Source organism: Prosopis cineraria, unplaced genomic scaffold (genome assembly GCF_029017545.1).
Source record: "Prosopis cineraria cultivar Desert tree isolate PC_DT_omini unplaced genomic scaffold, ASM2901754v1 PC1, whole genome shotgun sequence".
In the NCBI taxonomy this organism is placed as follows: Eukaryota; Viridiplantae; Streptophyta; class Magnoliopsida; order Fabales; family Fabaceae; genus Prosopis; species Prosopis cineraria.
The window spans coordinates 1,758,376-1,782,617 of NW_026555332.1; the positions used below are offsets into that span (position 1 = coordinate 1,758,376).

Genomic DNA, 24,242 nt, shown 5'->3' on the forward strand with positions numbered 1-24,242 from the left:
GGAGATATAGATCTGTTTTGCCACTTTTATTAATAGTACGCATGTAATTTTCCTATTTCATTTAAGATTAAAGATAAAAAAGAATCTCATTGCTTTCTCTAATTTTATATATTATAATTTTAAAAAAAAAATTAAAAATTGTTAAAAAAATTTATATCAATTAAAAATTACTTGTTATCAAAATTCGAATGAATATTATTCAATTCAAGTTAGTCCTTTATTAATAAGTATTTATTTAAATTTTAATAATAATTTATTCTAAATTAATAATAATCTATTCAAACTTTTTTCATTCAGTTTTAATAATAATTAATTCTTAATTAATATAATTTTTTAATAATCCTTAATCACTATTTTTTCAAAAAATTAACAAGCGTAGGAGCATATCGAATGAAAATTTTACTATAGAAATTATTTATGCATGAGGACGAATCATAAGCGGACAAGTTAAGTAGACCCCCCGGTCCGGCCGTCCCCCTGACAAAGGATGGGTCCCCCCACTATCGATATACATTCCCACCCAACCATAAAATAAACTATTTTTTAAAAATCTCATCCGATTTAAAATATAAAATGTTGGATAAGTTTTACATATTATTTATATTTTATTATATTTCATTTAAGTAATTAATAAAAATATTTTAAATAAATTAAATATTATGTTTAAAGAGAATTACATACGGGTTTCATGTAAAAAATTTAATTACTACAAAGTTGATTAATAATTAAAATAAGGTTGCTTCAATTGTTAATAAATCTGATAATAATTAATTTTTTATGTAGAATCTCAACACAATTCTCACTTATATTTATTCCACTTAAAAGTATAGTTGAAAAAAATATAAAAAGATTTAAAAAAAATCAAGATTTTAATTAATTTTTTAAAACGTAATTTAGTTAATGATCATTTATATTGGGGTCAGAAAGAAAAATATTTTGTGTACACACACATATATGTTACTTGCACAATGCATTAGAATGGTGCGAGAGAAATGGGAAGCCTTCTCCATCTCCTTCCATGTTTGCTATTACTTCTACGGGCTGTGGTGAGAGGATGGTGACGGAGAATGATGACACGACTACGCAAGAGAACAGGTGAGGGCCATTTTTGTCAAAAATCAAATTGGGTAAAGAAAATGATTTTATCAGTTATCTTTATTTCATGAAAAGAAAAAAATTAATTATTTAATCTTACAATTTTGATTTAATCATAATTGATGTTATTAGAATTAAACTAAATTTAAATTATTAGGCCAAAAAAAAGAAGAAGCTAAATTTAAACTAGATTGATATCGAACTAGAAAACCGTCATAATAGGGAAATGGCTCCTCCCAAACTCCAAAATTAAGAGATCTCAAAAACGCCCTTGTCCCTTACTCCAATCCCCTCCTTTGGTTGCCATCCTCCACCATGTTATTTCTATTTAATTTGATTCCATGTTATTTCTATTTCATTCCTTGCTCATCATAAATCTTCCACTAACTTAACATAACCAAGCAATCTCTAAGTTACTATCCTCTCTCTCCTCTATCTCTTTTTAGACCTTCTCCATCATAATCAAACATGACAAAAAGGGGGGAAAAAAAGGGATCTCAAAGAGACTCTAAGAAGCAATCTTTTGTACACGATTGTGATTCTTGGGAGTACCATAGAATTTTGACAAGGCATCTACCAGCTGCCAAAATGGTAGATGAATCAAGCACAAGCCAGTTTTATCACCTCAATGATTCCTCTTCTTATCAGCAATCTTTTGATGATATGAGAACACAAATCTCCAAGGGAAATTTCGGGTCCTTAAAATAATTTAAAGTCGAATATAAAAAAATCACATCATTTGATGTTAAATATAGCATTGTTGTCGATTGTCAATTTTGTACGTGTCAGCATAAAAAATTACATGCGCGCACACACACGGGGAGTAGTTTTCAAGCTTGACCATTGTGTTTGGTGTTACATTAAATTGATTTCGCATTAAAAAAGAGCAACCACAATCCAATAAAATTTAAGCACTACATATAGCAAAGAGACAAGTTAGAAGGATTTCAAACATGGAACACATTTTCTACATAGCAATGAAACTACTGCTCTTCTTAGAACAAGCGCATTTCTTAAATCCTCATAAATACTCGGATGCTAAAAGGTTCTTTAGCTTGAAAGCTGCAACTCCTTACCATTTTGGCCTCTTCTCCAGCATCTGTCGATATCTCTACAGAAAGAGACTTTTGAATTCCCCATTTGCAAGCTGGCATAATTTATTATACGATTGAGTGTCTGCAAAGAAGGGAACATCATAACCTATTTAGATGTGTAATGATGAGTTCGATCTATCAGTCATGCCTAATTTTCAACAAGAGTGAAAATTGACAACCAAAACATTGAGTAATTTCTACTATGCTCATATGCTTGTGTCTATTCACAGATAATCTGATCCATGTATATATAGATAGATAGATAGATAAGATCTGATATATATTTTGAAGACTGAATTTATTTAGGAATTTCCCATTTTATCTCAGAAGATTTTGAGCTTTACAATTATACATGCATCTTGAGATTCTCGCTCTAGTTTTTCTTTTCAAATTGACATTGTTACAATCTCAAAATGCATCTAATAGAAAAAAGGCCCATAGAATCGTGACTAGTTTTAAGAGATTTCTTTGTTTTAGATAATTAGGGATGGTATAATGGTAATTGCCAGTGAATGGCGCCTAGGCTCATCCCATATGATAGAACTAGGCACAAAGAACACTGGACTGACTTGTGTAGATAAAATCGATGACTTTTACGTGCTTGGATGAGTTTCATGCAATCAGATTTAGTTCTCATGATTTCTCTGAGTTATTAACAATTAGTTACTCATTATGGAAAATGAACATTTATTATAACAAGGGAAATGAAAAGCTAATATGCTTTGTAGTGCTTCATACCGAATGTGTTGCCAAAGTCAGTCCATATCTCAGCATTAATCAATTGGTTGCTCTCTGCAATGCCAATGACTTCAATATAATTCATAGCAGGAACTTGTGGCAACCCTTTCACAGTTAGCTGACTGTCATCCGTGGATTTTCCAATGGCAACAGCACCATCAGATTGATGAACTTGAAACACAGCTCGAACTTTCTTCCCTATGAAATTGGGTAGCAACTCGGCGTTTACAAATGCTGCAGGATTTGAAATGTCCATGGCCTGAAAGCAGGAAGCAATCAAATTGACAAGAACTAGGTCTCATGTGTACTTGATGCATTTCTTCTATGGAGACAGGGCAATCTTTTCCACCAATAAGTGCATCTTGGGATTCTTATTCTAATGCTTTAGTTACTAAGATAAAAAAAAATCTCAAAATGCGTCCAATGGTTAAAATATTGACAGGTTGAGATGAAAACATGCCAAAATAGCAGTACGGTTAAATGATTTTGTTGTTTTTTGAGATGATTGCTTTGATGTTGTCATGCTATTTTTCCTTCTGTTGGAAGTAAAATATGTAGCAATATGTTGAAATGATTCAAGAATCTGCCCCAACCCATATCCAATTATATCAAACACTCGGAAAAAAAATTACAAACGAGAAATAAAGAAAGCTATGAAGATGAATCTCGAGTCATACAGTCTTACAGGTATTTCCACAAACAGAACAAGTGCACAAGAGAAAAGCCAGAATTCACAATCGATCAGGCCGAGTGGCCAACCTCACGCACGTGAAAATAGGAAAAATCAAAACACAGCACAAAGATAACATCTTTGAATCAAAAAGCTTATGACAAGCCAAAACCAAAAATTGATATTACAGCCAGTCACATTTCAGAGGACCTGAACCAAAACAGAACTTTACAAACAATCAACAATTCAAATATTGAAAACCACATGTCTTTCAGAAGGAAGAAAATGTGGGGAAGATGAATTGCTGCGAAGATTAACTATGGGAACTGCAATCACAGAAAAATTTGTTAAACCCAACCCAAAAGAAATGTTAGAAAGCAAATCGGAAATGCAAAAAAAGAAAAAAAATCAGAGAAAGAGAAGAGATTTTTGAAGGAGATGAGAAGATAAAGCCTCTCACCTGTGACTGATGAAAAAACCTGGAACACTATAGTGTTCTTTATCGTGGCCGCCTTGACGGTGTTCTGCGAAGAATGGAGAAAGAAAAGGCGGGAACGTAGTAAATGGACTCTTTTCTGGAGGGAAATAATTGTGGGTATTGTTTATGCATTTTTATTTTTTTTTGATTAAAAAGATTAGCTAAAAGCCTGTTTATGCATTTTTCAGTGAAAAATAAAAAACAGAACGTTTTTCTTTTCCGAATAACATAAAATCGAAACTTCATAAAATTTACAGCCAATGAAAATGATAGTATCATAATTTATAATGGAACCTTCGGCCAAAAAAGGGTTATTATCATCCTTTCAGCAGTTTTTTTTTTTTAATTCCAGACTACAAGAGTTGAGTAAAATATTTTGGGTATTGGATGATGGGGTATTTTAAGATTTTCATACATACCTACATATGTATAATCTCTATCCAATATGAAAATAAAATTACTTGTCGTTGCAAATTTTTAATTCACTGTTCATCTAGACATATACCCATTTTTAATGATTTGCTGTTTTTTTTTTTAAATCTTTTTCAACTTGTATGAAAAAACTGTTCTAATTTAAAGTAAATAATGATAAAATATAATTTAGTTAACTGCAATACTTATTATTATATGAAAAATTAGACGTGTTGAAATAAATTACATTATTCACAATTTATGTATAATATAATGTGTTGGAATTCTTATAATCTATATTGACTGATTATGCCGTATAGTTATACTATAATAATAACAACAAATCTTATCCCATTAGGTAAGATCGACTATATAAATTACATGACGATGACAATGTACTCTATCATTTATCAAACTTTTAAAAATATTATTAATTAAGAGGTCTCAATCAACAACTTTTAAAATTATTCTCTTTAACATTCTTCTACCTCTCTTGACTAGAGTTGGGAATAAGGGTCGGGCTTGGAGGCCCTATTTAAATAAAGGTTTGGCCTTTAAAAATGAATTTTTTTAAAATAATCGAGCTTGAAGGCTTGGCCCTAATAAGCCCTGTAAAAAAGGACTCGGGCTCGGGTAGCCTTCAAGCCCTGTTATATCATTATCATCATCATCATTTTCTTCTTCTTTGGTGGAATACATGTTTGAAGCTAATGACCTGCTCACCTAATTCTACACGCATTATATTATTATTAATTTATTCTAACATTGATTTAATATAATTTAATAAATATCATTGTATAATATAAAATTCCTGATATTTTTTTCTATAATTATTATGTTTGTGTATTTATAAAAAATGAACTATTTTTTAATCAAGATTTAAATTTTATTACTAGACTTCTAAATGTGTGTTGCTTAATTTCTAAAAAATTATGAGGAATTTAATTTTTTTAATTTCAAAATATTTTAATTAATTTATAATGTTTAATTTTATTTTAAATTTTTTTTAAAAGGACTTGCGAGCCGGGCCCTAAACTCTTTACATAAGGGTCGGGCTTGATACATGAGGTTCAAAATGGGAACCACTACTTCCAACTCTACTCTTGATAAGGCTTAAAATTATTTATTCTACTCTTCTTACAGGTGTCTCCGTAGTCATTTTTGATCATGTCCAAATTATCTTAAATAATTTTTCCATCATTTTTTTTTTCAATAGATGTGATGCCCACTTTCTATCATATGTTATTACTAAAGACTTTATAATCCACTAATTATAAGTCTCAAAGTCAAAATAGACATAATAATATCATACTTATAAAGGTAGTTTCAGTTTATCAAATAACAATAAATTTAAGAGACTGATTTTGATAAAATTAATTTTGAAAGACTAAGTGGATAACTATGATGAACTTGGCAAGAAATTAAAAATTTCATTATCTCGGTTAAAAAATATGTTTCTTTGAACACCGTTTTCAGTTCTCACCTTAAATTCAAGCTAATGCAATTGTCAAGTATTTAATCAGCACACAAGCATGTCTCGACAACACGTACGGCATATAATCATATTAATGATTAATGATACTGTGAGCACATTTGATGGTATAATACTTGGAATGTTCAAATGAAAACCATATTATCCACCTCTACGCTCCAAGAATGATCATAATGGAAGGATTAGAATGAGATAGTTGAACTACTTATTCATTCTATGAATAGGCCACACCAAGACTAATAAGAAATAACGCTGCTCTATAATTTATCACAGCTTTTATTATATCGACGAAGTTGTCGTCCCAACATAATCTGGGGTTCAATCTCATGATCATTATGAAATCACTCTGAAACAAGCACAAGAACCAGAACAGTCTCACATTTCCTTACTAGACTGACACATATTCAAGCTCATGTGAAACTAATCAAAACCGTAAATTTGATTAGCAGAGCTCATTCTCCTTGTGGGTGTGAACCACACAATCTGATGTTGGATATGAAACACAGGTCAGAATATAGCCCTGCTCCATCTGCTTCTCATCCAGAAAGGATTGATCTGATTGGTCCACAGATCCTGTAACCACTTGGCCGGCACAAGTAGAGCAGGCCCCGCTCTGCACGAGTAAGGTAGCTCCACGCCTGCATTTTCAGCTGAGTCTAGAATGTAAGAGTCATCAGGAGCTTCAAACTCATTCTCAGTGCCATCAGGTCCAATCAGTTTCACTTTGTACACAGCCATGGCAGAAACTCTGAAGGATTCAGATTTCAACCCAAATAGCTTCGAAACACACTTCACAGAGCCTAAGGATGACCCACTCTTAAATAGAGCACAAGGTCTCCTTGTGGGTGTGGTTCTAGACAAGGAAGCTGCGGGAAGTCTCACATTGGCCACGTTCACAACCGACATCTTTTACCTGAGTCCATACCAATTTAGAGAACATAAATGAAATCATTCAGTAACAATTGATAGAATCGAAGAGGCCAATCTGTGATTCAGAATTGTCGTCTTGTCTATCATGTCATCAAGTTGGACTTCCTAATAAACAATACCAACGTCCTTGAACTTATGAAATGCAATCCTAATGCAATATGAATACAAGCAACTGCTATCAAGTATCAACTAACAACCAAGCAATTACAGCTATAGGTCCCTATACTATTCCATCATTTTCTTCTTCCAATCCACGCACCATTTCAAATGCTACAGTATCTTTGATAGCTAAACGTATTAAAACTCAAAATTTTCAATATTTCACATGGTCGTCACTTTCAGAATATGACAAGAAAAGCTTGAATCAATCATTAAATAATATAATCATTTCTCCAACACCGTCTACCGGTATTTGTCAAGCCATTATTTCCATCAAGCCATCCCCTAAATCTTGATCATGACTTAGCCACTGTTCAAGAAGCTAGTTTTCCAGAAGTTTGAAAGAGTGAAAACACATCATAAATATCTGTAACTTAAATCAAATTTATGCATTCAGAGAAACTACTTCTCGTTTTGTCACTCATCAAATCAATTCAATTTACGAGCAGACAATCTAGATCACCACTAAACATTCCGCGATTCTTGCAATCCCCTTGGGTACGCAACAGTGATAACCCCAGGCGCGCGGTGCACAAATACAAAAGCCAAAAATCGTTGCCACAAAAAAAAAAAAAAAAAAAATCAAGCATCACAACAAATAAACACAAGCATGTTAGCTTCAACAAAAGAAATGAATAAAATCGCGGAACGAATCCAGCAAGAGAAGATAGAACACAAGAGATCAGTGACGGAAACAGGAGAAGAGAAGGAAGAGGGAAGCTAACCGTTTGAAAAAGCAAAGAATGAGAGAGGAAGGTGCTGGATGCGCACGGACGCGCACTACTACAGGAGTGTGAAGGATGGTGGGCTTATGCGAGAAAGTGACCTTTGGATCTTCAGGGGGGCGGCTTCGGCTTACGTGTTGTCAAGTGACTTCTGATGAATTGGCCGTATATTTGACCAAGGGACTACACTGCCACATCAATATTTTTTCTAAACATTCATACATATTTTTTTTTGTCAAATATTTATACATTATTGATATTAATTTTTTTCATTATCCACATGTATTTTTTTATTAAAAAATAATCATTTTAAGGCATAGCGGTATTATTGATATTGATGTTTCAATAATCCATATGTAGAGTAAATGGTCAATTGCTCCATTTGTCAATATATTTTTGTATACTTTTTGTTGATGTACTTTTATTTATTAAGCTTCTCAAATGTTTACTCCAATCCTACATAATGGAATAAATTTGTTATTAATATCTATTCAATTTAAAGATTTTCCCTTGACGTAAATCTCATACGACAATTTGCCATTCAATGATCGCTACATGATTATCAATTGCATAAGTTTAAAAAACTATTAAAAATGCATATATTATTTATATAATATAGCTTGCAACTCAGATATTTTCTAGTGATAAAAATTGAAATGACCCTTTGATTAATTTTCAAAAGTTTAAGAATCAAAACTAAATGAAAGAATAAAAATATTAGAGAAAAAAATAAATAGAAAAAATGTATACTGGATTGTCCTTAGTTTAATTAACTTATTTATTTTAATATAGGATTTACAATTTTTTTTTTTCATTGATGAAGGTCCATCTAGTTTATCTTGTTTACAACATGAGTTTCTTTATTTTTTTCTAACCAAAAGCCCCAAATGAAATGAACTAATATTAAAATATTAAATATGTTGACTTATGACTTTGTGTCGTCAATTTGTATTGAGTGAAATTATGACTAAATAGCTTAATAGCATTGTTCACCTTTTTCCATTTAAGTTTCAAGTTCAATTTGTTAAAGTATAATCCTACCCCAACACAAAAATTAACAATACTTTCACAATTCAAAGTCATATATTTTAATATCAATAAGGTTATCTTATTATTCCCGTTAGATTTTTAAATCCCTAGTACTTTTACAACAAAGGATATAACAAAAACCAATTAAAAAGAATACTATAGAGAAAAAAATTTACAAGGCCTTTACCAAAATATAGCAAAATATAGGACCAATAGTTGTGCTTTTTTTCTAAAATATAAGTAAACTAAAATAAATTTTCCCAATTTCTCAGCGATTCATGACTAATATCTTCTTAGAATTTTAAGTTGTTTGGCGCTGCTAACAGAGTAGATTCTTCCTTTTTCAAGTTAGCATACAACTACAAGCTAGAAACAAGATCAGTATGTCACACCCTAATATTTAGAGTATGACCGATATAAAATATGAGATAGACTCACATTCATGAGCCTTAAGTAACTAAAAAAAATATTAAAAATTAATAATATAATTTACATCTAAATTTAAAATTTATAAGTTTTAACTATTTATAAAATTTTGACAAAATTTTTCCATAATAAGACTCTCCCAAAATTTCTACAATAACAAAAACTTGTCAGCCAAATCAGAAAAAGAATTTAACTCCATACCCAACAGATTTCACAATGATAAAATAAGACTAAGACCTAACCACGGTATACATGAAACACTAAATTACAATTGTATAAATATAATACATAATTACATCAAATTAGATGGCCAATATACATACTTCCGCCTTCAAAAAAAAATTGTGCCCTTCAATGATCAGTAAAAAATGCAAAGTTAACTTTAATATCTGAAACCAAAGACAATTTTTCGGTGAATAGTGTTCTAATTTAATGTTGAAAGAAATAATAAAAAAGCAATCAATGAGGCAATTATAAATTTATTAAAATAATCAATTAAAATTAATATAACCAAGAATACATAAATACAAATGAAATTATTAAAATTACAACTCCAAATTATTAAATTTCTACGCATACCTAAACCTCTTGGGATATATATATGTATATATATATTACTCATTATAAAATCCACAAATAAAAAAAAAATATCAGTTTGCTTTTGAAATCAACTCTAATGAAAATAATTTCGAAAATCCTTTCTCTGACGAAACTTAATTAGAACGATTAATAAAATAAATACACAATCCACAAGAGTAAGTAACATATTCAGCATGGCAAGAAGCCACGAAAAATAGATGCAAGCATAAAACTAATGAGTAACAAGCGTGAATTATATCCACGAAACTACATCTCCATTTCACGTGTTTGGCCGGCACATGAGGCTGGCAATTCCAATACACCCTACTGGCAAGGTGTATTATCACGTGCCAAGAGTTAATAAAACTATCATTAGTATCTAACATTTTGAACTCAATCCCCTTAATTAAATCAAGCGTACATAGAGTTGAAATATTCATTTAAAACTATTTCTTTTAAGGTATAATATTCAGCTATTAAATTTTTTTTTTCAATTTTTTCTCCATGCACGAATCACCACATTAACCATTGTCATATAAATTATGAAATTTAAACACTAGAACTGTTAGAATAGATAATCGGTTAATCAATATCCAAATCCAAATATTCTTAATAATAACATAATTCTTAATGAAAATAAAGCAAATTCTGTAATGAACTAATTAATACAAAAATGAAGTCAGAAGAATTGTATAAATCATAAAAAATATAATTAACAAGAATATTTTATATAATTTTATAAAGGAATGATATAAAATTTAAATAAAGAAATTTTATAAATATTTGCAAGAAATTATGAAAAACCACTACGTACTCATCTTTCATATTTTCAAATAACTCTATATCTGGCTCCTTTTAAGCTTCTTAATCGCACATTGTATTGAACACCTAGTGTGCATCCCAAATTAAATCACAAGACAACACAATAATTTATAAATTATCAAAAGTAAATTCTCAAGAATCCAATCAATCCCTCAATAACATAGATAAATTCTTTTATAATATTCAATTTAAATTCACAAATGAATAATACCCAAGCCAATTCATGCTTCTTGAGAGACCTAACGAAGTTATAGAAAAATACCAATTCAAGTATCTTCTCCAACAATACATTCATCAGCACAAGCTCTTTAAATTATTTGTAATCAAACTCCAACAACTCACTAGATACATGTCCACTCAATGAATGACAAACTTTAAAAGAGAATAGTTTAATATCCACTTTCTCATGTACAAGGCAGCATTGAACTTAATCATAATGTATATCATCATAGATAACCATAAGCCTCACATTAATCTAGAATACATATTCTTCTTTTTAAGCATGGCAAGTTCAAGTTAGTAACCCAAGCTTTCCAGCGCAATATATATATATAGATATATGACACCTTTCCAATTTTTCAACAGAGAGATGCACAACCTAAATACAAGTTGCAGTTATTAATAAAATTAATATGTTTGATTATTCTATTTCATCCAAATCCTCTTCTACACATTTTGAGCAAACACCCTATGAGCAACTCCATTCACACTACATAAAAAACCCCTTCCTCTTCAAATCTCTTACTAATATCCATTATCAATACTTTTTTTTTCCAAGCTTCTCAAATCTCACGCCTTGTACAATCAAAAATTAAACTCTCAACAGAACATCACTTGAAACTCACTTCTGTTTTATAATAACCGAATGCTTAAGGCAAAATTACTAACCTTATTAAGCTTCCAAATCTTCAATTTATGCTTTTTCGGATCCCCCAACACCAATACTTCGCGCACAGCAGCTCTACTCAGCAACAAGCCCATGACAGAAATAGGGAGAAGAAGACATCGCAGATCAAACATAAAGGAGGAAGAAGGATGTCCGACGCAACCCAAACCACGACAAGTATAGAGAAAGAAGAGAACTCCCATTCAGATCCCACGCACACCACGCCAGCATCGAGGAAAGAAAGAAAAAAAATAAACATAGAAAAGTGAAACAACAGTGGAAATTATAGCAGACTCACGGCGGTAAAGAGATGAGCAGGAACGGCGAGGTTTAGAGCAGAGAAGGACATCAATGACAAGGAGAGCAGTCTGACGGTGAGGGAGGAATTCAACGGTGAGGAGAGGAGAGGAGCAAGATGTCGGTGAAGAGGAAAGAAGGGAGAAAGAAGAAAAATAAAATGGGATGCTCCGTGATTCGAACGGCAGGGAAGAAAAATATCAGCACAAAAGAAAAATTAGGAAATTTACCAAAAAGGGCTCAAGGAAAATTATGAAAAAAGGCACAATTTTTTTTTTCGACAATTTAAAACTAATCTTATGATCAGAAAAATTTAACTCTGGACCTTTACGAAAATTACTAACATAAATTTCACTAAACTATCACTCTCCACTAGTTATAAAATTTTGACAATTAAATTTAATATCAATTGAGAAAGAAATTTAGTTAATTTAAAATTTAAAGTCACTGTAAAGTACATGAAAGCCCCCAGAATACAACTATGAAGTACTGTTAACTAGAGCTCGGAAACGACAGCTCAAAAAGAAACAATGAGAAGGTATGGTTTTCAGTTGTCTTCATGAACTACTAGCATTTGAAAAACCATCAAATTGTGATCGACTCAAGGAACTCACACCCATCTCTCCTCTCTTCTTAGGCGCTGATAACCGGTGCTTCGACCATTCTTCTAGCACCTTCCGATGGAGAGCATTCATCCGGATGTAAGGCCGTTTTTGTTTGATCATCTTCTCAGCATTTTTCCAATCTTCTGCAATACCTAGTGCCACTAACAGTGCACACATAACGGCAACACTTCTTCCATGACCTGTTAAACAGGAGAAACATATTAACAAGCTATATCATCTCATCATGCAAGTAGTACATCATCTGACCTGAATAGAGTCTATGCAAGATTTTATAACTGCATTGTCTTCTTGACCAAAGAATTTAATTAATCAATCTGAAAAATGTTCTTGACTTTCACGCAAAGGAAAGAATTGCAAAGAAAACTAATTCACATTATATTCATAAGAGTAAACCAATATTTCCATGCAAAATCAAGAAAATTTTTGTGACTGCATAGGACCACACAGGCGAGGAGAGATATGAGAGCTAACTACATGCACAGTGATGCCGAAAGAGGAAACGGAAAATTCTCAAAATTCAAGATCACTCAAATGTATTAATAATCAAGAATAACAACTACTGACCATATGCACATTTAAAGAAAAAGTAGGGGGCTCAAAAGGCTTAAATCAAATCCTTAATTGAGAGGCACCCAAGTTATATGGGATGGGAATGCTCCTCCAAAAACTAAAACTAACTATTGAGGTGGAATAATCAACTTACTTAAGTACCCTATAGAGTATTCCTTGGTAAAAAATTGAGACCTGGCATCTCACACTACTTTGGTCTCTATCAATCGACTGTCCTTGAAGAGTCCACACCACCATGGCTTTGTTCTACAATACCCAATTGATTTTTGCATTGGTTAGAACCCGCCATAGGTAGCTCTATTTAGAACCACTGACCACTAGCTATGATATCAATTAATAAACACTGAAGTGGCTTGCTGGAAGTAACTGGATTAATTGCTGAAAAGCCCAACAATGGCCTACATCCAGAGTTGCAGCATTTTTACGATTGCAACTTCAATAAATATTGTTTATTTCCTTATTTAATCAAACATCCTTTATCCAAAGAGTTTTGAGATTATTCTGTTACCAGGATCCGGGTAGTTTACATTTTCTGATATAGATACCATGGGATTTGACTGGATAAGGTTTATTTTCCAGCAATCCTTAAATACCTATGCACCCTAGATTGATTAAATAAGAGAGATACACCCAGAACAATTATTCTGGGCAGATTCTCTGGAAAATAACATGAGGCAAAAAACCCAAAAGCAAGCAAGCTGTTGAGGTGAGAGAATCAACTCACTCAAATAACTACAGAGTAATTCATACACCTCATCGTGGAACTAGGCATCCAATACTACCTCATTTTTTGTCATCTGTGTTGTTTAACCACTTAATTAACAATTCTTCAGAGAAACAGAACTGAAGCTCTGAGCACGCTAGATACACACAACCCCTGAAATGTGTAACAAGTTAGCACTCAGCACTAAATTCCAGTGATGTAGAAGACCCATGACCAGTACCAAATTCCAGCCTGTCTGCAAATCAAGAGACTCTCAAACAGACAATCAGAACCTGTAACTTGACTAACATGCATTATAAATATTGGAACAATATTTAGGGTAGGACAAGTTCGATGACCCTGAGACAAACTTCAAAACACTTCATAACTCCCTTGCATGCACTACTAGCCAGCAGCAGCGTTGCACCACAGTTATCTTCTTCATTCCCACCCCCCAAAGCAACACCCACCTTCCAATCCCCCGTGAGACGTCACAAAATCTATTTGCTATTCCACAGACAACTCCTTGCAAATACACTCATGATTCTCACTTATAATTCTATCCAGAATTGGAGTACCAAGAAGAGAAAGAGGAACAAGAGCAGGCTAGTATGTGGTGGTGGTCACAAGATATTTTCTTTCTTTTTTCTTTTTTTCTTTTTTGGGGGGTGGTCGGGCATTATGGATCTTAGAAATGGGAACCATGTGAAAAACAGAAGATAAGGAGAGAAATGAAAGTTGTAAAGGAAGAGTTCAGATAATCTTGTAACCTTGCCATAGATGAACATGTTCTACCATCATGATAAAATCTGTGAAAAGTGAAACAACATAAAATAATGCTGGGAGAGAAAAAGAATGCATACATATGCGCAGAGAGAGAGGGGGGCTAAGAGAAACTGGTAAACTGTGTGTAAGCCTTGGCCTCTGAACTGAATGTTCCTATAAAAGGCCCAAGAAAGAGAAATTTAAAGCCAAAAACAAGGGGAAGAGGGAAGAAAGAGAGAACAAAGACTACAAGATATCAATTCATAAGAGCTTAGCTAATCTTACAAAGACAATCACCAAACAAACCTACCAAAAGGAGTCTACAGAGAGGCCACAAGTAATTTTATCCCAATCGTTTGATAGAACATAATGGTGTACAGTAAAGCATGGGAAACACAATAGAGTGAAGAGCATACCAATGGCTAAGCACCATCTCCAAATTCAAGCTAGAATAAAGAACCATCTCAAGATGGGATAAAGGAGGAAATAAGAAACTAGCTGAACTATTTAACAAACAGACAAGCATAACTATGAAGAATTATGAATATGCTAGACTTTGAGAGAAAATGAAAAAATAGAATAGAAATGAATTCAATGATGTGTTATTGTGGTTTGTAGATAAAGAAATGCAGTTTGCCTGTCTTTTACTTATTTTTTCTTTTTTCTTTTCCCTTTTTTTTTGGCAATAGGAAGTTTGCCTGTCTGGTGCAGCATAAACTCATCACAGCCAATTTTACTTTTGATAATTACTTTTAAATTTTTGGTCATCGACATAAAATAGATGGACTTAGGACAGATTAAGTTATAAGTAGAATACGAATGCAAGGCACCAGAAAGACACATGATCTCCTGAAATAACAAGCATGATAACAGAAAACTATCGTTTCAAAGTTTGAAAGTCACAATGTAAAATAGTTATAAAACTAAATAGATTAGATATCATCTATTTAGATATCATCTTATCCTGTGACTGACAAATCCAAAGGATTGGTGTGAAAAAAGAGGAGCTTGCAGGTTTGAGATAAGTGTTATGATTTGGCAACAACTGTAAGTTCAGAACCAGCAATTTTTCATGGGAGACATCAAGAATAAAGTCCATATAATGATTCTCTGCTAACATCATATGTTAGGAAAAGAACCCAGCCAACATTTGATTGACCACGTAAAATTTCAAATGTTCTAATAAAGGAAAATTGAGCAGATTAGAGTGCGTCCAAATGTAGAGCCATAAATGTGTAGTACCATAAATGACAAACTAAAGCGAGAAGGAAAAACGACCAGATCCGTTGAAAGTCGTCCATATAATTAAATTATGAAATGCAGATGATGATTAATGACTGGCACACTTCTGCAGCTGATAATATATCACCAGTTCCCATGCCCTTGTGCAAGTAAAACACAAGTAGAAATGAGTTATAGAACATATAACAGTGAAGTGAAGAAACTAGAAACCTAAACAAGACTTCACGAAAGGCCAATGCGAGCAGTCCAAGATACTTCTCTATTAAACTTCAATAGCTTACCATATGCGCAGTGGATGAAAATGGGCCTTTTGAGTTCTCTCTTACGAATAGCCCACTTAACAGCGGCTTCTATTTCAGCAGGTTGAGGAGCCCTGGTGTCCCAAGTTGGAATACATAGATATGCCAAACCTGAGAATTCTGACTTTCTAGGCAGTTCACAGGTGCAATCAATAATGGCTGGATCGCCTGGTGGCAATTTCTCACGTGAAGATGGCCACCCACCAACATATAGTCCCTCAGAAATTTCACTGTAAGGAGCTTCCCGGCTTCTCATTCTCCTCAATGTTGAGAAAAGTCGAACAAAGTACAAATATGGGCTGAACATGATTAATGCCCAAATGGGGAAGCTCCCATCTGTGTTCTTCCCCAAAAGCATTGGAAGATTGATTGATGGGTGTGAAGCAATCGACAGCAAAAATGATACCAGAGAGGCATAGAGGAAAGGAACAGTTAAAAGCATGAAACCAAGGCTTCTAAGGTACACAAAACTCAGAAATAGCATCGTAGCTTTCAATCCTATCAGTACAGAGATACCCACACCCATTTTCTTTAGAATTTCAGAACAACGACAATGAGAAAAACAGAAGGGTCAGGAATTTATTAGATTCGCAAGCTCCTAGGGACGAAAACGGCTCCAAAATTTAAAAAAAAAAAAAAAAAAAAGAAAAACAACGCGAAGATAGACGCGCTTTGGAAAGACAGTTCTCTGATAGTTGACCAAGTCGGATCAGTAATCGCAGGAACTGATACTCTCAAGATAAGAGAACCAAAGCCCTGCGCGCGCGTTTGGGTGTGGGATGGGGAGGAACGCCGTTGGCTTGTGGCTAATTAACTTCCGTGATGGACGTTCCCTTTTTTTTTTTTTTTAAAATAGAAGGCCATGGTAAAATTGGTGCAGACGGACAATTAAGTTATATACAATTAATAAATGGGCTATTAAAAATTGGAATATTTAAATTGTCAAAAAAAACTTGAGGAGACTCATCTATATATTTATTAGCTTTTCTGAAGATGTGGACTGACCATGTCAATAATTTAAAATCGCAGATTTGCAGTTAATTTACCAGTTGTGAAATGATCTAACCATGTCAATAACGTTTAATAATTTAATTTAATAATAATATATTAATTAAGATTTAATTATTTGATTGAATTGAAAAATAATATTATAAGAATTTCATTATTTTGAAATTGTAATTTGTATGGTTATTTAATTATTTGAACACAGAAAAATCCAACAAAATAAAAAATACTTTAAACTCGCATGTCCTTTACTGAAATTATTAATTTTTACACTAAAATTATCAATTGCTATTATATAATTTATAGTGAAGCTATTCAGTTAACAACTAAATTACAGTAATTAACAACTATCACGAAAATGTATAAGGGGATAATGAGGGAAGGTAAATTATAAGGGATATCTGGAAAAATGAATTGTTTAATGCTTAGTCCTTATTTTGTTTTCTCTACTTCAAAACATAATGACTTATTATATATGATTATAAAATTTTAAAGATTTGATTGATAAAAGCTAAACTATAAGAACCAAATAGATAATCAAAATAATTATGAAGGACCAAAAGCTTAATTATTCCAGAAAATACTAATTTAAATTTTAATAAAAAAATTGAATAATTCTAACAGAAAGAAATTTTTGAATATTTTATTATAATATTTAATATTTAATATTTAACTAGACTCATTTTGCCAGAAATATAGATACAAGGTTGATTATTATAGCGACATAAATCAATTGATTTTACTTCTTTAGAATACCCACGGTACAGAGTACTTTGGTATGACTTTTGAATTCAAGTAATAATTCATAAAAGATGCCATTCAAAATGGTATCATCTTATATGAACAAAATATATATTATTGAGTCACACCGGTCGTCTTGGTCTTGTCACCAAATACTCACATTTTGGGCATTATCGGGCATTCAAAATACAAGGATCAAGATAATATATCATTTGTGCCAAAAAAAAAAAAAGGACAACAACATATCAAATGGTCTTTAAGTAGAATAAACTAATAATATAAATCTGGGGAATGACATGAGGCACAGCCCAGGATCTGGATTTCCACTTACAAGTCTAGCTTTAAGGAAGATCAATGGAAGTTTTAGTTCCATAAAATCCAGGCAGCAGAAAGACATGTATGGATCTTGAGCTCATTATGATTGAGTACAAGAACAGTTTTACATTGAATTATTATTTTACAACTATGTTCTAAAAGTGGCTCACCCATCTATCCTCAGTAGCTATCAATATCCGTCTCCGGCCTCCGCAGGTAGTAACGCAGACAGTTCACTAAAACCTGCAAATTCAAGCATGCAAGATTTTGGATTCCAAATACGAGCCAAATTGGTTCCATAATCAAAGCGGTCATGTTTGATAAGTGAACATCTTGATTTTTAATTACTTGAAATTGAGTTTCTATTCAAAGAAAACTTGAGTATTAGATTTATGAAAAGAATCAGTATTTACATTTTATTCAGGTCACATACAACAGGTAAATAGGTTTTTCAAGTTCCTATTCACACGTACCGTACCACTTTATGCTCCATTTGGTGCAGAGAAATGAAAGGGGTCATAATTTTAGTTTCCCCACCCCCACCCTTTTTTTGGTTCCTTTTACCAATGCCTAATACACTTATTACTTAACAGTTCCTACTTTTTTTACTATTTTTTCAAATAAAGACACGAAGATCATTTTACCCCATCCAAATCACTTCTTGTTATTTCAAACTTTCCTGTTATGTACATCAAAACGAGCCATCACTAATAGGGGGATTGGTAAAGTTTATTAGTGTCTCGGTGTCTTTCAGTTCCCTGAAAAAAATTATCTAGTACTTAATAATCTCTATTTTCAGAAGTATTATAAAAAAGAGAAGAGGGGCCGCTACGCAAGGGAGGTGCGTGCTAGCCTTCCCAGTCATCATATTTCAGCTTTTATCTGAATTTTACAGAAATAGACAATTAATTACTGCATTAGTTTTCCGGCAGCACCAAAGTGAAAAATTTGCAGCCCCAGAATTGCAAAGAAATTGACTGAGTCTTCATTTCGTATGAAATCTAAAAGTACCTGAGACATTGAATTGTTTAATGCCGCACCTCCATAGCTGACATGAAACTTATCCTTAGCAACCAAACCCTGAAAGATGAAAGGCGAAGTTGATCATTGATTATCTCAGAACAAAAGGAGAGAGACAAGGAAAACAGAATGAAGTAATACTTCTGTATCAATCTCTGCCGATTCAACATCAATGTTTATATCTGCAATGACACTGATGATTTCACCTAGCAACCCAGCTCTGTCTGCCGTCTCTATGCATAGCAAGCTGGTAAATATTGAATAGAAAATGCATTAAATTATATCAAGCACCTACTATGAAAGCACTCCCAAATATTGATTAAAAGAGAGATCAGAGAAATTCTATGACACACTCACAGTGATGCCCTATTTAGTAGAGAGGGAGGGAAAGAATTCTCTTCATATCTTCGCAATATCTATCCTACCCTGGTAATTATTATGTGACAACTTTTATCCTTTTTATTTAACAACAAAAAAAAAAAAAAATAGGGATACGAGAGTCATTTATGATCTCAAAATTGCTTTTTGCAATTCCTTTTTCATTACATTCCCCTCTGTTCTATAAATCAGAGAAGCCATGAGAGATAGAATCCTCAGTGCAAGTAGAAACACCCAACGTCAACAACACAAGAAAACGGCAGTAAAGCAGCAGAGTAGCCTAATTATAGCTAAGTAAATGAAAGGACAGAACATTTGTTGGTTCATTCTCCACAAATCCACCTCCTTTATCCTCCACTTCCTTTCAAACACTTCAAAACAGAAAGTGCCAAAATGAACTGTAACTGTAAAATCACAAGCCACGGACCTCCTCTTAGGTCCATCTTCCTTGACATGTATACGTGTTGCAATATCAACGTCAAGCTACATAGAGCAACAAAGGGAAGTTATTGTTAGTGAGAATTGCTGACAAGAATGCACAAATGAACCAGATATGACATAAGAAAGTCGTTCCATAAAGCTCTGGAGTATATCTAAAGCCGAAAAAAATATCAAACATTTTCCCTCCAATGGTTATTGAAAAAAAGGATCTTAAGTATCCAGTTCTAAAGCAGCAATCTCTCTAAAAGCAGCCATGAAGGAAGGCTAAACTAGAAAGGTACCAATCACCTTCTTTTCTGGAGGTTTAATTCCAAACACCTCACCCATAGCTAACTGTGCGCTGCACTCCTATAAAATGTATACAGTACTTGTAAGGGAAAAGCATTTGAAAAGTGTAAATAATGAGAAAAACTCAAATACGTACACCAGATAAAAACCCTAGAAATAAACATCTATCAAGCATACTTACAGGATGATACTTCAACAAATTGCCAATAACAGTAAGTCGAATACTCTCAAGCATATCAGGATCTTCAACTTTGCGTCCAGTGTCTCTGCATAATAAAATAATCAAAACCAATATTTAAAAACCAGATGCATTCAACTTTGCTATGTTAAAAGTAATGTTGATTATAATGATACATTGGTAGTGATTAATATCACTTCACAACTGCATTAAATCAGAAACTTTTTTTCTTTTCATGTTTTATGTATTCAGTTTCTCCAAAAATATCAGACAGTACTCAATGAAGGAGAAGACGAACACTCACAATTGAGTGATGAAGAATTTTGTTTGCTTAACAGATCCTTCAGTGGAAACAGTTCCCTTTGAGACATCCAATCCCAACTCTTTTAATGCTTTTATCTGCCTTGACATGAGCATGAGTCAATTATTAATTATAATCTATTAATAATAATTACTAATGGTGTAGGGAGAGAAATAAGTTCACATCTAGATGCATGTATAATGGAACCCTTAGGCAACTTAATAAGAACAATGTTTTAGTAAAAGAACAAGTGATTTTCCATTAAAATCACAATTAAATAGTTTAATGTCAACCTTCCCACCTCCACGATCATTCAGTTTTTTTCTTTTTTCAATGATATTAAGGAAAGGAGAAAACAAAGTAAAAGAAGATGGATGACAAGTAGGAGAGGACTGTGTGTGCGTGCCAGCATGAGCAAAAACCTTACTAATAGACATAATATAGGATGGGATCAAGCGAACTAATTCTTTCTATACCCACATGTGCGTGCTTGCTTGAAAAGCTTACTAATACTTCAGGATAGTAGCAAGTGCAAATCTTCTTTAACCATCACAATCAAATAGTGTGAACATCTCTTAAGTAACAGAATCATGCCTCAAAGATGTCAGATCAAGAATGCATTGAGTGATCCTACTATATTGCAGGAATTCAAAAGACATTGAGTTATTAATAGCCACATTACTGTGTCAACAAGGGCTCCAAGGCGATCACCAAAGCTAATCTGAACAATAGTGGCATCGGAATCTGAATCTTGATCAATCAGAACTATTGGCATAGGAACATTATCGAGATTTTCATCAGACTTCTGCAACAAGAATTTCCAATCGCATGTTCAGCTGTATACATGCATAAAAGCATATCGTATCCTTGCTTCGAGGGACCAAACCCATAAAACACCGAGGGTACACATGACAGTAAGAATTAAAAATTGGAAGATCAGAATATCATATGTTCAACAGAAACAATAATCTATTTAGTTGTCAATATAGGTTCAACTGCCACGTGGGCTGTTGCAAGCATAAAAGAGGAAAAAATCATAAAAGACTGACAAGTAAAATACAAAAGTTAAGATACGATAGCCTTAGCTTTATCTAATTGCAATATGACATATCATCCACATGCATGAATTAATCAGCCCTGTTCCATCAACCATCTAAGAAATTTTTTGCAAATCACAGCTAATAATAGGGGATTGAATGTTTCAGATTTCAATTCTTTCAGCTAACAAACATTCTAACACCAGTATGGAGAAATAAGCTTGTTACTCTTGGCATCTTGATAATCACAAATATTAGCCATAATTGAAATGATGGCAAGAAACGCATCACCTACCACTGAAGCAGATCCAACAGAGTTCAAATCATATGCGGATGCATTAATAACAATCCTGCATAACGTTTAAACCAATGGTAGGGGTGAAATAATATATAGACTGATCACAATAAAGCTATTTAAAAAAAAAAATTAAAGCTTCAGCTTTAGCCAACCTCACTTTCAGAAATCATCACTCTGATGAAAACAACATCAAAAGAAAGTGTTCTAAGAGAAATTCAGAAAGTCATAACACAAATCAACCATACTTTTTAGTTGAGTTTTTGAACATCTTGGTTTACAAGCAGTTTATGCCTTAACTTATGAAGACGACTTCATTCACTTTTCAGTTCATAACAAATTAAAAGGGTAACATGCTATATCATCCATGAAAAAGCATCAATTTGGACTAATCAGGCTAAATTGCTGACAGAGGAAAGAAATTATGTGCAGAAGAGCCTTAACATAAACATAAAAAATAGGCCACTCAGATGGAACATCTGCATTGAATACACATGTTCATAATACAAGAGACAATAATGACTCCCGTAAAATAGCTATTTTAGAGCTATAAAGCCTTTCCTTCATGCTATGCGTTTGCCCTGTCGAATTATTTGAGAGAATTTGAGGCTAAGTATAGATGGAAGGCCGTATGATTTTGAGAACAGCAAACTTCAGAAGAGAAAGTTGTCGTGCAAATTCTTAGAAAACAGAAGATAGAAGAGTGATAGAGTTTAACAGTAAAAAAAGCATATAAACACTCCTAAATGTGCTGACTCCTGCATACTGCGTTTCAATGACCAAAAACCAAATATGATGATGATGAGGATGATGAGATCGCTAGTTAACTCTTTTTCCTTTTTCCCTTTATTTCCCACGATGAAAGATCATTACATTCAAATGGAAAACAGAGTCAAAGCAAAGAAGGTACAGTTTAATTACAGAGGTGGTTGAGGTAGATCAATGGGATGGAAATTAAGGCGGAATCCATTTTATATCTGTCCGTAAAGGAAGAGAAGTAAACAAAAGGAATGATTTATTCCCCTGAGAGAAAGAAGAGGGAAACTCAAAGTTCTAAAAGAAATTCTACGAAGTTCTAATTTCACCCAACAGTAAAATCACTCAATCTAATCATTTACGTTCCCAAACAAGCACGTGCTTCCGCTTTATATACATAAACCACACTTCTGATCATTTTCCATCAAAACCACCTCAACAAAAAGACGATCACGGGCACTTTCATCCAATTCCATTTCCTAGTGAAAATCACATTTCATTCCATTCGCTTGCATCAAAATTTCGGGAGCAAAAAAAGAACAAAAACGGCCATAATAATTCATACAATCGCACTAATTCCAAACAAAAGAACTTGAGAGGATCAAACCCTGCACAAACGAAGACAGAACTTTGTTTACCCCACATTCAGATTCGATAAAACCAAACAGCTCAAGAATGAATGCATAAGAAAAAAAGACACAGGCATTTCTTACATTCTCCGGGAGAGAGCTTTCCGGGATTGGCGAATGGAGGCAAGAGATGATGAGTGAGAAGTAAGAAAGAGGGGATTGTGATGCCTGGTTGAGTGATGGGGTGTGAAGGAAGGAGAAAGAAGAGCGTTGGTAGAAGCCATGGATGAGGATGGAAGGATCGGAGAAGAGAGAGAGAAAGGTGGCGATTGGAGCGTCGTGATCTCTGGGAAACTGAGTTATGAGAGGGAGTGTGACGGAGCCGATGGCATCAGAATCTCAGAAGCCAAACAGTGTGAAAATTATGTCTTCTGCCTACTATTTTAAAGAATTTGCGTTAAAATTCTCAAGACTAAAATTATTTTTAGAAACGTTTCCAACTCAACATACTACCTCCTTACTGGTTTTCTCAAATCAGTTGGCGGGATGAATTTATCTTTGTTGTTGATATGGTGGTTGTTTTTGTTGCTTATCTGTTTTTGTTTTTTAGTTTATGGTTTGTTTTTTCTAGGTTTGGTTTGTTTATGCTATTTGGACCTATCTGTATTTTGTTTTAGTTTTGTTTGTTTTTTCAATGCAGTGGCCCTAAAAAAATAGTGTGACTATTTTATTGGATTTCAGTATTGCAATCTTTTTACTGCGTTTTAATAAAAATTTGCTTTTTGCTCCAGAAAAAATTAAAGTTATTATCAAATTTAACGTAATTTATTAATTTTTTATAACAATTTTTTTTACAAAGTCACCGTTAGATTTCAACGAAAA

At 33.2% G+C, this 24,242-nt stretch overlaps 4 protein-coding genes across 5 annotated transcripts; all 4 read right to left on the minus strand.

The window, feature by feature from the left end:
• Positions 1 to 1,996: 1,996 nt before the first annotated feature.
• On the minus strand, positions 1,997 to 4,190 carry LOC129291890 (replication protein A 14 kDa subunit B-like). Its single transcript, XM_054929446.1, has 3 exons — positions 4,058 to 4,190; positions 2,928 to 3,186; positions 1,997 to 2,271 (listed from the first exon to the last, which is right to left on the minus strand). The coding sequence occupies exons 2-3, from the start codon at positions 3,181 to 3,183 to the stop codon at positions 2,207 to 2,209; spliced, it is 321 nt and encodes a 106-aa protein (XP_054785421.1). The 5' UTR covers positions 3,184 to 3,186; positions 4,058 to 4,190; the 3' UTR covers positions 1,997 to 2,206.
• Positions 4,191 to 6,215: 2,025 nt separating this feature from the next.
• LOC129310966 (ferredoxin, root R-B2-like) lies at positions 6,216 to 7,622 on the minus strand. Its single transcript, XM_054952874.1, is given in 2 exon segments — positions 6,216 to 6,593; positions 6,596 to 7,622. Coding segments are annotated over 2 exon segments (462 nt in total). The 5' UTR covers positions 6,885 to 7,622; the 3' UTR covers positions 6,216 to 6,420.
• A 4,618-nt stretch (positions 7,623 to 12,240) lies between these two features.
• On the minus strand, positions 12,241 to 16,860 carry LOC129310959 (uncharacterized). The gene is made up of 2 exons (XM_054952863.1): positions 16,019 to 16,860; positions 12,241 to 12,636 (listed from the first exon to the last, which is right to left on the minus strand). The coding sequence occupies exons 1-2, from the start codon at positions 16,560 to 16,562 to the stop codon at positions 12,389 to 12,391; spliced, it is 792 nt and encodes a 263-aa protein (XP_054808838.1). The 5' UTR covers positions 16,563 to 16,860; the 3' UTR covers positions 12,241 to 12,388.
• A 1,165-nt stretch (positions 16,861 to 18,025) lies between these two features.
• LOC129320103 (ACT domain-containing protein ACR12) lies at positions 18,026 to 23,891 on the minus strand. 2 transcript variants are annotated; one of them, XM_054965300.1, is made up of 10 exons: positions 23,505 to 23,891; positions 22,036 to 22,090; positions 21,386 to 21,505; positions 20,707 to 20,801; positions 20,406 to 20,490; positions 20,225 to 20,284; positions 19,923 to 19,978; positions 19,259 to 19,364; positions 19,109 to 19,177; positions 18,026 to 18,340 (listed from the first exon to the last, which is right to left on the minus strand). In XM_054965300.1, the coding sequence occupies exons 1-10, from the start codon at positions 23,642 to 23,644 to the stop codon at positions 18,278 to 18,280; spliced, it is 849 nt and encodes a 282-aa protein (XP_054821275.1). In that variant the 5' UTR covers positions 23,645 to 23,891; the 3' UTR covers positions 18,026 to 18,277. The 2 variants fall into 2 exon arrangements, with proteins under 2 accessions (XP_054821275.1, XP_054821267.1); XM_054965292.1 differs by having other exon boundaries at positions 21,386 to 21,508; positions 23,505 to 23,887.
• Positions 23,892 to 24,242: the final 351 nt, after the last annotated feature.

What these genes read in the sequence shown, in the direction of transcription:
- LOC129291890 (XM_054929446.1), bottom strand. Translation starts at nt 3,183, where the DNA reads ATGGACATTTCAAATCCTGCAGCATTTGTAAACGCCGAGTTGCTACCC. An exon ending in TGACTTTGGCAACACATTCG is followed by an intron (nt 2,272 to 2,927) that starts GTATGAAGCACT and finishes CCTTCTTTGCAG; the next exon opens with ACACTCAATCGTATAATAAA.
- LOC129310959 (XM_054952863.1), bottom strand. Translation starts at nt 16,562, where the DNA reads ATGGGTGTGGGTATCTCTGTACTGATAGGATTGAAAGCTACGATGCTA. An exon ending in TTTCATCCACTGCGCATATG is followed by an intron (nt 12,637 to 16,018) that starts GTAAGCTATTGA and finishes CCTGTTTAACAG; the next exon opens with GTCATGGAAGAAGTGTTGCC.
- LOC129320103 (XM_054965292.1), bottom strand. Translation starts at nt 23,644, where the DNA reads ATGGCTTCTACCAACGCTCTTCTTTCTCCTTCCTTCACACCCCATCAC. An exon ending in AAAGCTCTCTCCCGGAGAAT is followed by an intron (nt 22,091 to 23,504) that starts GTAAGAAATGCC and finishes AACGTTATGCAG; the next exon opens with GATTGTTATTAATGCATCCG. An exon ending in CTGTTGGATCTGCTTCAGTG is followed by an intron (nt 21,509 to 22,035) that starts GTAGGTGATGCG and finishes TTCTTGTTGCAG; the next exon opens with AAGTCTGATGAAAATCTCGA.